Source organism: Eschrichtius robustus, chromosome 5 (assembly GCF_028021215.1).
Source record: "Eschrichtius robustus isolate mEscRob2 chromosome 5, mEscRob2.pri, whole genome shotgun sequence".
NCBI lineage: Eukaryota > Metazoa > Chordata > Mammalia > Artiodactyla > Eschrichtiidae > Eschrichtius > Eschrichtius robustus.
The window spans coordinates 133825812-133841268 of record NC_090828.1 but is presented as its reverse complement, the minus strand read 5'-3'; the positions used below and the strand labels follow the sequence as shown (position 1 = coordinate 133841268).

General features: G+C 40.1%; 1 protein-coding gene across 2 annotated transcripts in view; it reads right to left on the bottom strand.

Annotated features, from left to right (window-relative positions):
• CNTNAP5 (contactin associated protein family member 5) overlaps positions 1 to 15457 on the bottom strand; it is an 879857-nt gene that overhangs the window by 242807 nt on the left and 621593 nt on the right. For both annotated transcript variants that reach the window (XM_068544014.1, XM_068544015.1), the window contains exon 13: positions 7993 to 8193. In XM_068544014.1, the coding sequence (XP_068400115.1) occupies positions 7993 to 8193 (201 nt within the window). The remainder of the gene's footprint in view (positions 1 to 7992; positions 8194 to 15457) is intronic.

The following is a 15457-nucleotide window of genomic DNA, read 5'->3' as shown; positions in this document are numbered from 1 at the left end:
TTCTTTATAGATTCCTGCTGTACATAAAGCAGAAATAGCTTTTTATTAAGGAGATTTCAAATACTGCCCTGGTATCTTGTCTTCCAGTTGTCACAGCATAGTTTTGTGGTTTGGATTCTATTGCTCCTGTGACAACCTGGTGTAGTGAAAAGACCGTGGACTTTCGGATCAGTTCCCCCCACATATTTTATGCACACACGCGTGCACGTTGTGTGTGCGCGTGCACACATGTGTGTTTGGTTTGTTTCTGTCATCCCTACTACAATCACATGGGCAGAAACACCGGTTGTTTTCACTGTTTAATTCCCACTGGCCAGAAGAGTATGTGGCACATAATGGATAATCAATAAATATTTCTTGAACGAAAGAAAATTTAATCAACTGTTAAATGATCTGGTTTGGTACAAATATTGAGGACAAAGAATTTTACGTTTAGTAAACTCCAGAGCACCTTGAAGTGCTATTTCTTTTCTCTCAGTAATTTGCCTTTTCTGCATCACAATTCCTTACTTCGATTTCTAAACCTAAGTGTTCGTTTTGTACACATTGGAAGTTGAATACTACAGAGGGACATGAGAGTTTATACACCCAAGTGCATTTACAGATCTATTCGGACATACAAAGATTGTATAATGAGTATATATACCATTACCTAATATATATTATATAGCACACACTAGTGTATAAATAATGCATATATATTTTTCATACATACTATAGTGTGTGTGTGTGTGTATATATATATATGGTCTAAACTATATACCACATATTATATATATGGCCAGTTAGCTGTATGCTCACTAAAATATCATTAATTAAGGGAAAAAAAGGAAATTTGAGAATTTTAGAATACTTTAAGACAAATAGGACTTTATTACGTTCAAAACCATTGGAACGTAACTAGGTATAGAAATTGATTCCAGGTGGAAAACACTCACATGTTTGCATGAATAAATGCATAGGAGCCCGTTCCTGGCAGGGAAGTGGGGAGTCTGAGGTGCTATCAGGCGCTCCATCCTTGGTTCTACTGAGGAACTTAAACAATCCTCACGACAACTTGTTTGCACGACTGATTTGCATGGCAAATGCTTCCTGTTCAGAACCAAAGTAAATTTGAGCTCAGCCTGCCCATGGCTATTAGGTTTCAAAGTAACGGGGTCTGAACTTCCAAAGATTTCATGTGTATCAAGACTGACTTCTTACCTCTGCCTTAGTGAGCTCACAGATTTATTGGGAAGGGCATTCCCAAATACACCTTCACTACACAGAGTGGTAACTGTGAAAAGATACATACACCAGATACTTACACCCGCAACGAGCAAATCCAGTGAGGGATTCTAGGGATTCTAATCATGGAGATGATTAGTAGACAAGGTGGGGGAAGGTAGGGCTCTCCACCTCCATTGTCCCCAGGGACCTGGGCACTCAGCTTCCCCAGGTGGTCTCCTTCCTCTGCCCCTCTCAATATTTTCCTCCTTCCGGGGGGAGTTGTGGGTTACAGAGCAAATTGGCCATGTGATTAAAGCATCTTCCAGACCCCGGCCTCAAGATTTTTTTTTCTGTCCTCTGTCTGTTTCTGGAACTGGATTCTATTTCATTTTTTTTTTAACTTTTTATTTTATATTGGAGGATAATTGATTAACAATGTTGTGCTGGTTTCAGGTGTGCAGCAAAGTGATTCAGTTGTACATATGTATATATCTATTCCCTTTCAAACTCCTCTCCCATTTAGGCGGTTACGCTACATTGAGCAGAGCTCCCTGTGCCACACAGTAGGCCCCCTTTGATGTGACCGACAAGGGATTCGTCTCCAAAATTTACAAACAGCTCATGAAGCTTAATATCATCAATACAAACAACCCAGTCAAAAAACGGGCAGAGGACCTAAATAGATACCTCTCCAAAGAACACATACAGATGGCCAAGAGGCACATGAAAAGATGCTCAACATCGCTAATTATTAGAGGAATGCAAATCAAAACTACACTGAGATATCACCTCACACCAGCCAGAATGGCCATCATCAAAAAAATCTATCTCATTTTATACGCTTACCACATGATATCTTCTGGATCTGGCCTCAGGCAAAATTCCTATGGAGGTGCTGACCAGGAGAGAAGGCTTGGGAATAACCGGGGCAGCCTTTGTTCCTGGGAACAAGTGGCCACCTCCTCGCCCTGGGACAGGATACTGCTGAGCTCTGGCAGGCTGAGTAATCCTGTCTCGGAAGCTGCTCTTTCGCACAGGGTCTCAGCCCGGCATCAAGCTCACGGTAAGAAGCAGCAAGCGAATACAACTACAAAGATTTATGGGAATAACGAAGACACTTTTCCCCTGGACCCCAGGGGCTTGGAATTTTGGTCCTTTGCAGAGTTTCTAGTATAAACCTTCAGTTAAAGAGACAGATGACACATTTCATTGGCTGGCACTTATCAGCAGCTCTGGGGAAGAATATCTGAGGAAACTGTCAGAAAATGACAGTGTCATGGTTCAGTCACTAAGTAAATGAAAAAGACACAGTGGTGAACCAGGCCTGACCTAATCCTGCCCGTCTTCGCTCTCTTTCTGCTTCCGTTGCAGCTAGAAGAATGGAAGCAGAGCCAGAGGCGAGAACAGACCGAAGGAGGCAGAAGGAGACTCTGGTCATGCTGTCTGGGATCCACAGGGCCACGTGGGCCACGGAAGCTGCAGCGTGTGAGCGAGGACACTGCCAACCTGTGAGGCTGCAGAGGCATTGTCCCCTTCAAGCCACCCCGACAATCACACAGCTTAGCAGAGGTGGCTCTCTCTGGTGACTTGCCTCTCTCTCCATCTGCATTTTCTTACAAAACAAGGAAAATCATACAAACTGATGTGTTCCCTGATGACCCCATTTCCTTTTAACTGTTGGTTTTTTGCATTTTGCATGATGTATCGGAAATCATATCCTTGCTTTCCTTTCTTAATTTTTATTAGAGTATAATTGATTTACAACGTTGTGTTAGTTTCGGGTATGCAGCAACATGAATCAGTTATACATATACATATATCCCCTCTTTTTTAGATTCTTTCCCCATAAAGGCCAGAGTATTGAGCAGAGTTCCCTGCGCTATACAGTAAGTCCTTATTATCCTTGCTTTGACCTCAGGCAGAGCTGGGTGTAAGAACCAGGTCTGCCCCTCCCCAGCCGTGTGGCACTGATCAAGCATCTTACCCTCTCTGAGGTTCTGTTTCCTGAAATGCCAGATGGGATAACAACCCTTATTATGCAGAACTGCTGTCTGGATTAGAGATCATGCTTCTACAGCTCCCCACAGACACCCTCAAACATTAGAAATGCTTAGTCATTGGCGGCCATTTGAACAGTTGTTTATATTGCTTTCATTTTGCCTTCTTTTATTTCCTCCCTTTATTATCTATTGTGTATGGTACGGGGGAGAACCTAGAGCAAGAAGGCATCCTTCACATTCTCCTCTTATTGGTTTGAGTCGAAGGTAGCCACAATTTGTAATATTTTATTGTTTCTACTAATCCTGGCTACCAGTAGATTCCAATAAGCTATGGGATATTTTAATTAATAAAAAAATATTTTTAATTGTCTTTGATCCTCTGCATTTATCAGATTGTCAAAGTTGAAATAAGGTGATAATACCTATTGCTGGGAGATGGGAACTCAAATCCCACAGTGATGTTTAGAGTACAAGTTGGTATAACCTTGATACATTGCAGATGTCAATATGGCAAAAGTCTTAAAAATATGCACACGCTTTGCCCTGGTAATGGCACCCCAAGGAATTTATCCTAAGGATATAATCGGTTTTATACATAAAGATCTATGTGCAAACATATTCTTGCATCATGTGTAGTAGTGAGAAAATAGGTACAATCTAAATGTCCAAAATAGATTTGTTAATTTTGTGTATCCATTTGGTACATCCATATAATGGAAGACTCTGTTCTTAAAAAACATTATGGTATAAAGTCATATTTACTGATGTGGAAAGAGATTTGTATACTGTGTGTGTGACAAATACAGTTAGTAAAACAGTTTCACAGGGGGGCCCTGGCTTCAGCAGGTAAGGGAGACCCTTACGCAGCTCTTCCAGAGAGCAGGCAGGAAAGGAGAAGATGGTCTCTAGCCTCTCCTTTTCTCTCTCTGGCCTTCCCCAGGGGGACAGGATTGCCTTAATAATTAGGGAAATGAGGAAAACATCCCTGCAAGTGTGTGCCTGTTATGGACAGAATGTTTGTCCCTCAAAAATTCATATGTTGAAATTCTAACCCCCAGTGTGATGGTATCAAGAGGTGGGGACTTTGGAAGGTGATTAGGTCATGCCCTCCCACCCAAATGTGCTCAGGGAATTTATGACAGCTGAGTTAGAAAAACAGCATGTACTATTCACAATAGCTAAGATATGGAAACAACCTAAATGTCCATCGACTGATGAATGGGTAAAGAAGATGTGGTATATATGTACAATGGAATACTACTCAGCCATAAAAAAAGGATGAAATAATGCCACTTGCAGCAATGTGGATGGACCTAGACATGATCATACTAAGTGAAGTAAGTCTGACACAGAAAGACAAATATCAAATGATATCACTTATATGTGGAATCTAAAAACATGATACAAATGAACTTATTTATAAAACAGAAACAGACTGCCAGACAGAAAGCAAACTTATGGTTACCAAAGGGGAAGTGGAGGTTAAATTAGGAGTCTGGGATTAACAGATACACACTACTATATATAAAATAGATAACCAACAAGGACCTATAGTATTCAAAATATAGGTCCTATATAGCTATGTATAGTATAGCATAGGAAACTATACTCAATATTTTGTAATAACCTATAAGGGAAAAGAATATGAAAAAGAATATATATATATAAAAAAATATATATATGTGTATATATATGTATGTATATCTGAATCACTTTGCTGTACATCTGAAACTAATATAACATTGTACATCAACTACATTTCAATTTTTTAAAAAAGAACAATAGTGGGGACAATGGACAATCTTGTTTTGTTCCTCATCTTAGTGGAAATGGTTTCATTTTTTCACCACTGAGAACGGTGTTGGCTGTGGGTTTGTCATATATGGCCTTTATGATGTTGAGGTAGGTTCTCTTTATGCCTACTTTCTGGAGAGTTTTTATCATAAATGGGTGTTGAATTTTGTCAAAAGCTTTTTCTGTCTCTATTGAGATGATCATATGTTTTTTAGCCTTCAGTTTGTTAATGTGGTTTATCACATTGATTGATTTGCGTATACTGAAGAATCCTTGCATCCCTGGGATAAATCCCACTTGATCATGGTGTATGAGCCTTTTAATGTGCTGTTGGATTCTGTTTGCTAGTATTTTCTTGCGGATTTTTTCATCTATGTTCATCAGTGAAATTGGCCTGTAGTTTTCTTTTTTTGTGACATCTTTGTCTGGTTTTGGTACCAGGGTGATAGTGGCCTCGTAGAATGAGTTTGGGAGTGTTCCTCCCTCTGCTATATTTTGGAAGAGTTTGAGAAGGATAGGTGTTAGCTCTTCTCTAAATGTTTGATAGAATTCACCTGTGAAGCCAACTGGTCCTGGGCTTTTGTGTGTTGGAAGATTTTTAATCAGAGTTTCAATTTCAGTGCTTGTGATTGGTCTGTTTATATTTTCTATTTCTTCCTGGTTCAGTCTCAGAAGGTTGTGCTTTGCTAAGAACTGATACAGCCATTATGGAGAACAGTATGGAGGTTCCTTAAAAAAACTCAAAATAGAACTACCATATGACCCAGCAATCCCACTACTGGGCATATACCCTGAGAAAACCATAATTCAAAAAGAGTCATCTACCACAATGTTCATTGCAGCACTATTTACAATAGTCAGGACATGGAAGCAACCTAAGTGTCCATCGACAGATGAATGGATAAAGAAGATGTGGCACATATATACAGTGGAATATTACTCAGCCATAAAAAGAAACGAAATTGAGTTATTTGTAGTGAGGTGGATAGAGTGAAGTAAGTCAGAAAGAGAAAAAGAAATACCGTATGCTGACACATATATATGGAATCTAAAAAAAAAAAAAAAAGGTTCTAATGAACCTAGGGGCAGGACAGGAATAAAGACGCAGATGTAGAGAATGGACTTGAGGACAAGGGGAGGGGGAAGGGTAAGCTGGGACAAAGTGAGAGAGTGGCATGGACATACATACACTACCAAATGTAAACCAGATAGCTAGTGGGAAGCAGCTGCATCGCACAGGGAGATCAGCTTTGCGCTCTGTGATCACCTAGAGGGGTGGGATAGGGAGGGTGGGAGGGAGATGCAAGAGGGAGGGGATATGGGGTTACATGTATACATATAGCTGATTCACTTTGTTATACGGCAGAAACTAACACAACGCTGTAAAGCAATTATACTCCAATAAAGATTAAAAAAAAAAACAACAACACAAAGGCAACAGTAAAGCCAAACTGATATCACAGGGTGTATATACCAAAGGAAATCCCATGGTCAGAATGAACATAATTCCATTTTTCCCAAAGTTCCACCAAACCGATCGTTATGAAACTAGAAGCAACACAATGAGAAGAGGTTAGGATGGTTTTGCGGACACAGACCGTCTGCAAAGAGCGCTGAGTCACACATGCAGGCTTGACAGCCAGGAGAGAGGGAAATCTGAACACACGCAAACACTGACTCTCTGAGGATACTGGTAAAAGGGACCCCAAGCAGGGCCTCTGAATCAGCCCTGTGAGCACTGCTGAGTCCAAGGAGAGTACAGTAACTGATTTTCACAGTGATGATCCTGAGACATCAAGAAAAGGTTACATTTCATGTTCAGAATTCTCTGTTTAAGAAGGCAAGGAAGCATGTGATCCATTTGAGAAAGATTTTCATTTCAAATAGTTGAAAATTCTTTAAAAACATTTTGGGTGCTTAGGGGTAAGTGACAGTTATCTGGAAAATTCACTTATGTGGGACAATTCTTCCTTAAAGATTCTAGATCAGTGAGGCAGTGGGTGGGTTGTATTTAGTTAGGTTTCTAGCACTTCTGCTTGTTTGACATTTCGTTGTCTAATTTCCTCAATCCTTTCAAAATTGCTCACTTTCAAGGATCGTAAGTTCCTTGAGGCTAAAGATTCTGACACCCTTTCTTGGGTATTCCACATCCTTGTGGTACTCAGCTATTTTTTTCCCCCTTTTTTCTGCCATGAATGATGAACTGATATGCACAAAAATGACTGACTCCCAGGGCATGCATCAACTTTGACAAGGCCCTCCTGACATTGTGCAAACCCTTTTGGGTTTTGGTAAGCAATCCTACAAGGTTTTTTTGCAACCCTTTATCAGCCATTCGCGCTAAAAACTAACCGTAAGAGAACAAAAAAGTATATAAATACAGTTAATATAATTTTTCCTAAAAGTAAACTTTATCTTAAAAGAAGAGCCATTTCCATTAAGGCCTGCACTTTTCAGGTAACGTGAGTACCGCAAACACACAGGACGTGGCCGCTTTCCCTGTTGACCTCCTTGCCTAGTACTGCTCCGTTATGTTTCCTTTGCCCCAGACATAACTCTTTGCTCTTTGGTCAATGTGCTGAGATCTTTGGTGCTTTCTCATCTGCCAGAAATACCATGTCCGCTTTCACACTTCCTACATCTAACTCAAATGCTCTCTTCGAGTGCCACTGATCTCAAGAGACTTTCCATTCTCACCAAGACTGCAAGATGGGTGTTGTCACTGCCCCGTTTTTGAAGATGAGGAGAAAATCTTGAGAGGCTACAGAATGCTCTCGAGGCCACACCCTGGGTATCAGAGCAAGGAATAGTCCTTCAGGAGTCTCTCCTGGGGGCGTTTCTCTCATTGCACAGGGAACCATTGTAGCTGCAGCCCCCTTTTGGGCAAACCCCCCTCTCCTACGTGTTCCAGGGTTTCAGGGCCCATCTGCCACACTGCGGTCGCCCTGCATGGCCTTCGCAAAGGGGACTGGGCAGGGGTGGTTCCTACCTGGCGTGTTGAGCAGGCGGGACCTCTTGCAGTGGTAGGACACCTCCTGTTCGCAGTGCTCCGAGCCGTCGATCACGGCCTCCAGCTGCTCCAGGCTGCCTCCGTAGTCCAAGGTCATGGAGTAGGGCTTCTCAGCGCTGGCACCTCGCACATGGGTCAGCTCTGTGTTGTTGTGCTGCACCAATGTCCAGATCTTGTCCTCTGCCCAGAAAACACAACCGAGGAAGGTCAAAAGAGGATCATGCTTATAGACCTCCAAAAAGCTGGAAAAATGAAAAGACAGTCATGCTTGCAGTGTGATGGATGGTGGCTGGATATGCATCAATGAATGGCCACTCAAGCACTCTACTCACGCGAAGAATCTGACCAGAGAATTTTTGTTTCTCCCAGAGCTCTACCCAGAGTTAGTGTGAGGGTTAATTATCTTAAGAGCTAAATTTGTGGAGCCTTTACTCCACAGTCTCCAGGCTAAGCATTGAATGTCCATTATCTCATTTAAAATGGACATGATCTATGCAAAGCCACGGAACAAGAACAGAAAGAAGCACAAATAGGTAGACAACAGGTAGAACAAGAATAAAAGGAAATGAATTCATCTGTAGTGGGAAAGGACAATTCGGATGGGGAAGACCTTAGAAGTTGAGAAATTAGATACTTTGTGACCAGAAGTAGAATATAACTAAATATCCTTGAAGATAATTATCCTGGCGATCACATACACACAAAAACATAGATCACTGACAAGCTGTCGAATGCACAAAATGTTGGTAATTAAATGAACAAAAAGTAAATGTTAAATGTTCAAAATATTAAATACATAAAGAAATAAAATAAAATTGACATTGTCTAAATCAGAAGGGAGTCGATCCTGACACATCAAAACTGAGGGAAAAGTGAATAAGGAAAATTAAGCAAAAAAATTAAGTTTTCCTAAGATTACATAGTTAATGTCTAAGCAAGAATTGGAACCCAGGATGTCTGACTCCAAAGCCCCTACTTCCAGATATTGACACACACACTTCCTCACAAAAGAAACACTAGCATAGATCATGGTCTCAGCGAACCATAAGTACCACGTTGAAAATAAGACCTATACACAGAAAGTATCTGTGAAATATACATCATAACAAGGATGAGATTGTGTAATAGATACTGAACATGCAAGGCACTTAACTGCAGTTCGTTAATATTTATTCGCCATGCTACTTCTACTTGCCAAAAATATTTTAAGAGGTTTACATTAAAACTACATGCAGAGATGAGGCCCTGTGGGTCAGGGATGGAGAACATATTTTGCCTATTATGGGTAAGAATGGAAGGCAAAGAAAGGACATGAATTTTAGTTTTAGAGCCTGAGAGATCTCACTTGAAACCTATTCTACTAACAACAAGCTTGGACAAGTCACTTCACTTTTCTGGGGTTCAGTTTAATCATCAGTTAAAAAAAAAGAAGTCACAAGGCATGATCAGACATTCTGGAATAATAGACTGAAACATTTACGGCAATTGGGCATAGAATTGAATTCTGAACGTGCTTACAGATAAAGAGAAAGAGGAAATAGGAAGACTTGAGAAGCTTTTGTCATCGGAGAATCTTGCCCACATAATAACGTCATCACTCTTCATAGATGCTCAGAGCTGAAAAAGAACCTTGCCCAGAAGTCACATGGTTTCCTTCCTCTCTCACCCACTTAGTTTTACAAATGAGGAAACCAAGGTCTAGGAAGTAGCGGAAGGACCCAAGGCATATCTGTTAGACAAGAATGGTGAGCGCATATACTGCCGGTAACCACTATTTCTAACTAGTACTACTTAGAAGCAGGATCGTGGCTGCTGGCCATGAAAAAGAGAAGAAGAAACAGAAGAAGGAGAAGAAGGAGAAGGAGAAGGAGAAGAAGGAGAGGGAGAAGGAGAAGAAGAAGAAGGAGAAGAAGAAGCGGAAAAAACTGGCAACCAGGATTCCCCAGTATTAATACGTTCTCTACCCTAACTCTGTATATGACTTGGGATAAATAACTTCATTGCCCTGTACTTCAGTTTTAATATGTTAGAAAGAGGAGGAAGAGAAAGTTTGCTCTCAACTCTCTCTATAGTATTTTCCCAATTCCTAAAAATGGAAATGTTTCTTGCAGCATAAAATTGAACTCTGCTCAAACATTCTGATTCATCTTAACACTGTTTCCTAAAACCAGCCCCCTGATAACCCATGTCTCCAATGTTTAATCGAGACAAAATGACATTTTCCATAAAGTCTATAAAAAAATCGGAATGAAGGTTTTGGATTTTGATTTTGAAAGCAAAAATAAAACATGATTCATATTGGTAAAAATAATAATGCTACATAAGTCATTAACTGGAAACTCCAAAAATGTTGGTGCCAATATAGACAAATGTCAATAAAATAACCAAAGAAAGTAATTGCTCAATAATGCAATACTGTAGCGGGAGAAATAAAAACTGCTGATTTTGAAATGTCCATGGTGCTCAGAAGAAATGGAAATCTAACCTCTAATAGTAGATGGTATACTACTGTTCCATACTAGGACATTTTATGTACATCGTCTCCAGTACTGATAATAATCACAGTAGATAACAGTAGAAATATAGATACTAGATATAAATATAGATATAAATGTAAGAAGGGGAGAGAAATTAAACTTGTTCCCCGTCTCAATGTGTCCAACCTTTCTGATTCCAAATGTGGTCCATATAGCATCATTAAATCATATAAATGTGGATTTCCTTCCAAATGTACACTGATTTTTCATATCTATATATGCATCCATTGTTCCTACATTCATTATCAATTTTCTTATTTGTTCACTCATTAGCTCATTTTTCCAAAACCATATTCTATCTTTGGCAAGATGGAAAAGGAAGCCATGTCAGAGAGACAGTCTTTTATCTTAAAGCCACAAATATTGCGAACCCCACCTTCTGGCCCTGAGAGTGAACTGGTTTTAATAGTTCAACTCTTGGTCCTTTTTGATACATGCAATATACAGAAGATACAAAGGAACTACTAAGATTTCCAAAGGGTCCCCACAGTTCACTTAACAGACATCACAAGCACAGTCTGAGCGACAGGAAGAGAGACGATTACTCGAAACCTAGGGTCCGTTAGCTGGCTTTCATTTCAAAGATGTCCTTTGTCCTCTCATTATTTTTCTCCTGGGAGAGAGCAACATAAAAGGCTAAAAACAAGGAGACAACTGTATATTATTTTTTCTCACTTTCTATTTTTTCCCCCACTTCCTGTGTAGCAGTACAGATTAAGCCCTGAACCCTGACAAAACATGAAAGGCCAGGGGTCAGTGCCACTCAGGAGAAGCAGTTTTGATGGCTGATGTTCCTGACGCTTGGAACTGGATGGGGACAGGTGAGGTGGTCTTAGCTAGGGAAGGTCTAGGTGAAGGATTTTCAAACAAGTAAGATTCGTGTTGAATAGTCTTTTAGGTGGATGGAGGGAGATCCATTCATGGACCTATATATACTTTAAATAAAATTGGATCCATGAGCTAAATGTTCAAGATGGTAGATTTGGTCAGTGCACAGTGGAGATTAGTGGACACAGCATGGGTTCTGGAGCCAGAAGATCTGGATTTGTGTGCCAGCTCTACACTTCCTGGTTAAGCATCCTTGGTCAAATGATTACTTCTCTAAAGTTCAATTTCCTCATCAGTAATACTTAAAAAAAACCAGCAATGATGCCAACTGTAGAGGGTTGTTGTAAAGATTTAAGTGAGGGGATTAGTGTGAGAAGCTCCCTTATTAACTTAATAACTAGACATTCAACAGAAATCTGTGTGTACCTCTTAGATAAAGGTATATAACATCTCCAACTCAAGGAGCTCACAGATATCAGATGCTGATATTAACAACAGCATCAAAAAGAAGAAGCCTTGACTGGTCTCTTGGAGTTCTCACGGTAGCTTGTATTAACACGGTTCTTTCCCTGACCAGAGAGTAAGACCCACAAACGCCTAAAGGGGGCAAAGGGGAGACACTCTGAGCCTGGCCTTCTCTCTGCAGACCCACGGGGAAAACACATTCAAAAGACCCAGAACCGGAAATGCTTCCCTCTGGCAGTTCTGTGAACTTGGAGTCCCACACAAGGAAACCAGCAGAGGTTTCCCTGTAACTCAAGTCGGTCCAGTTTCGTGCAGAGACTGCGGAGTAAATCGTCTAAATTCTATGATTGGCAGAGCGTCATAAAGTCCTCCAGGCTCCATACACCCCACCTTGGCTGACCTGCCTCCAGTACCTGCCCTCCACCACAGGACATCCACCCTAAGTTCTAGTCTCTAGAGATGCCTCTAGGGCTCAAGATACCATGAGACTTCTGGCTTTAGAAACTAGCCCATGTGATGGGCATCTATGTTCTGCTCCAGCAGTAAGACTTTGGGCAAGTTATATACATCTCTAAAGTGTCCTCATTGGTAAATGGGATATTTATATTAATCTTTCCATCCATGATGATATTATACTGATTCGGTATCTTGCTTTACATGGACACATAACTGGTTGTCTGACATGCAAAAGAGTAAAGAATCTTTATGTTCGAACTTTTCGATGACATTAAAATGAGGACTGGGACTTCATTCCTTAGAGAATCGGGGGTGGGAAACTCATCTGGCAAATGAGGTTAGCTAGAGGTCTGGACTGCAGTTTCTTATAATATAGCCGCCGCTGTATATAATAAATGATTATCATCTTGTCCAATTATCTTTTCACTCTGAAATAGACTCATGTGTCTCTATATTTATTTTCATCCCTTGCATTTCCGCAGATGTCTAAAACAGAATTTGTCGTTTAGTCCTCATAGACCCAGAAACCTAGAAAATCATTGCCCTTGATACCACGGTTTGCTACCCAGTTCATTTTCTATTATTTCTTCTACTGTATTCAGTCCCATGATGAAAAACAGAGCCCCATCTTTCTAACTTGCTTAAAGGAATACATGTACTGAGTTACCCAAGACAAATTCTCTGCTTAAGAGAGGACTGCATTTGAAGAGTTTTTGAACTGGCAGAAACCTATTCAATTCACTAAGGATCTTAGTTATTCTAAAATTAGTTACTATGTATTTAAAATATTTGTTTTTTTAATCAAATAGATGGTTTGCAAATAGTTTTTCTCATTCCTTAGATTGCTTTTTAATTTTGTTGACTATTTCTTTTCCTGTGCAGAAGCTTTTTAGTCTGATGTAGTCTCACTTGCTGATTTTTTTCGTTTGTTGCCTGTGCTTTTTCTGTCAGAGTCAAAAAATTGCCAAGACCAGTGTCAAAGGGACTTCTTCCTTACGTTTTCTTCTAGGTTTTTATGCTATTAGGTCTTCTGTTGAAGCCTTTCATCCTTTTCAAGTTAATTTTTGAGTGGTATAAGATAGGGGTCCAATTTCATTTTTCTGCATGGGCTTGTCCATTTTCCCAACACCATTTATTGAAGAGACTGTCCTTTACCCATTGAGTATATTTGGCTCCCTTGTCAAATATCAATTGATCGTTTACATGAGGGTTTATTTCTGGGCTCTCTGTTCTGTTCTACTGGTATATGTGGCTATTTTTGTGCCAATACCATACTGTTTTACTTACTATAGCTTTGGATAAATGGAAAGATGTTAATTAAGGGTACAAACTTGTGGTTAGCAGATAAATAAGTTCTAGATGTCGAATGCACAGCATAATGATTATAGTCAACAGTACTGTATTATAAACTTCAAAGTTGCTAAGAGGCTAGATCTTAATTGTTCCCACCAGAAAAAATAAAAGATAATTACGTGACATAATAAAGGTGTTAGCTAATGCTACCATGATAATCATATTGCAATATATAAATGTATCAAATCAACACATTGTACATCTTAAACTTACACAAAGTTGTATGCCAATTATATCTCATTAGAACAAAAAAATAAAATATTTGCTTTTTCAAAGCAGCATTCAGCCCAATGCACTTGCCTGAGTGCAAATGATGCCATAACCCAAATCCATACAAGCTATCATGCCACCTTTAAGCATAAAGGAGTTACAGGCCATAGGCCATCAAATAGCATGTGTTATAAAGCTCCAAGGCTTCATTTCAAAGATATGACAATGGGTTGTTATGAAGACGAGTAAAGCATTTCCCATGTTGCTTTGTGAATTTAGCTTTCAAGTCTATCTCCTTACAAAACTGAGATCTCCCAGGATGTGAAATGTGTCACTCATTCTATGTATACCGTGTGCTAGCCCCCAGGGTACATACACAGGAGGACAGTGCACTGCCTAACTTCTTCAAAAGTTTACCATCATTTGGGGGAAAACGTGGTATGCATGAGAATGACAGATGTCTCATGCTGTTTTAAGTACTCTTGAGATTACAAGTAAGTGGCGATGCCCAGAGTTCTATTGGTGGCAGGGTTGGGGCTGGCGCTAGACTATACACTGTTTTCCTTGAGAATGGACAGGTCAACAGAGGTCTTTCATCCTTAGACCATCAGCACCTCGACTAGCATTGAGCACCGTGTAAGACTTCAGGAGATCTTCATCAAGAGGAGGCCAACCACCAGCATGTATTATGTAAGGGTACACATGTAAAAGAACTTTCAAGTGATACGATCAAAATACACGCAGTCAATAACATCATCAAGAGAAAAGCAAAAGAGGTTTCACAAAGAGTCAGCAGAGTAATAATGGCAGGATATTCTGGAATATTCTATTTCCTTATCCCTGCTGTGAAATCTTTCCCGGTTGTCACCCCAGGAAAGCCCTCTAGGAACCTTCGCCCTGGAGCTCTAGGTGATCCGCCTGGTCCCTCTCGCTCTCATTTCAGAAACTGTAAACTGTTTACATACAGAGACACCACTTAACTCTCTTATTTTGGCTCTCGTTCGATCTGATCGGTATTATCATTGTGATGATCATTATTATTATTAATAATAGCCATTACAGATGCTATAAGCTGTTCCATCTGTTACCATGGAGATCACCACTCAGAAGAAAGAACAAACAGGAGGAGAGCGGAAAAAGAGAGAGAGAGAGCGACAAGAGATAACTCTGATTAATAAAACCTGATTCTATACACATTATCTGTCACTTTGCAGAGGCAGAAAAGAAACCTTCAATTTTCCTCTCACAATGCTTGGAAGGAAGGGAAGTCTACAGATCATCAGTACCCAGTTTAATTGAACTTAAATCACTGCGGGGAGCTGCCTACAGTCCTTTGAAAAGTGTGCCAATTCACTTGCACTCCTATTGTAATAAAGCAAGTCTACGGAAAGGTCCCTGGGGTCACTTCTTGTACAGTTATCTATGTTGACAAAGTGAATTTTCTATGCCAAGGGTAAAGACAGCTTAAATAACCCTCAAAGCACTGTCTCTACCACTCATTTACCATCCATGCCATCTCTTGTCGTTCTGCATTGAGAGTTATTTAACTTTTCATGTTTGTCCCTCATCTCCCCATTTAAATCTTCGGCCATGGC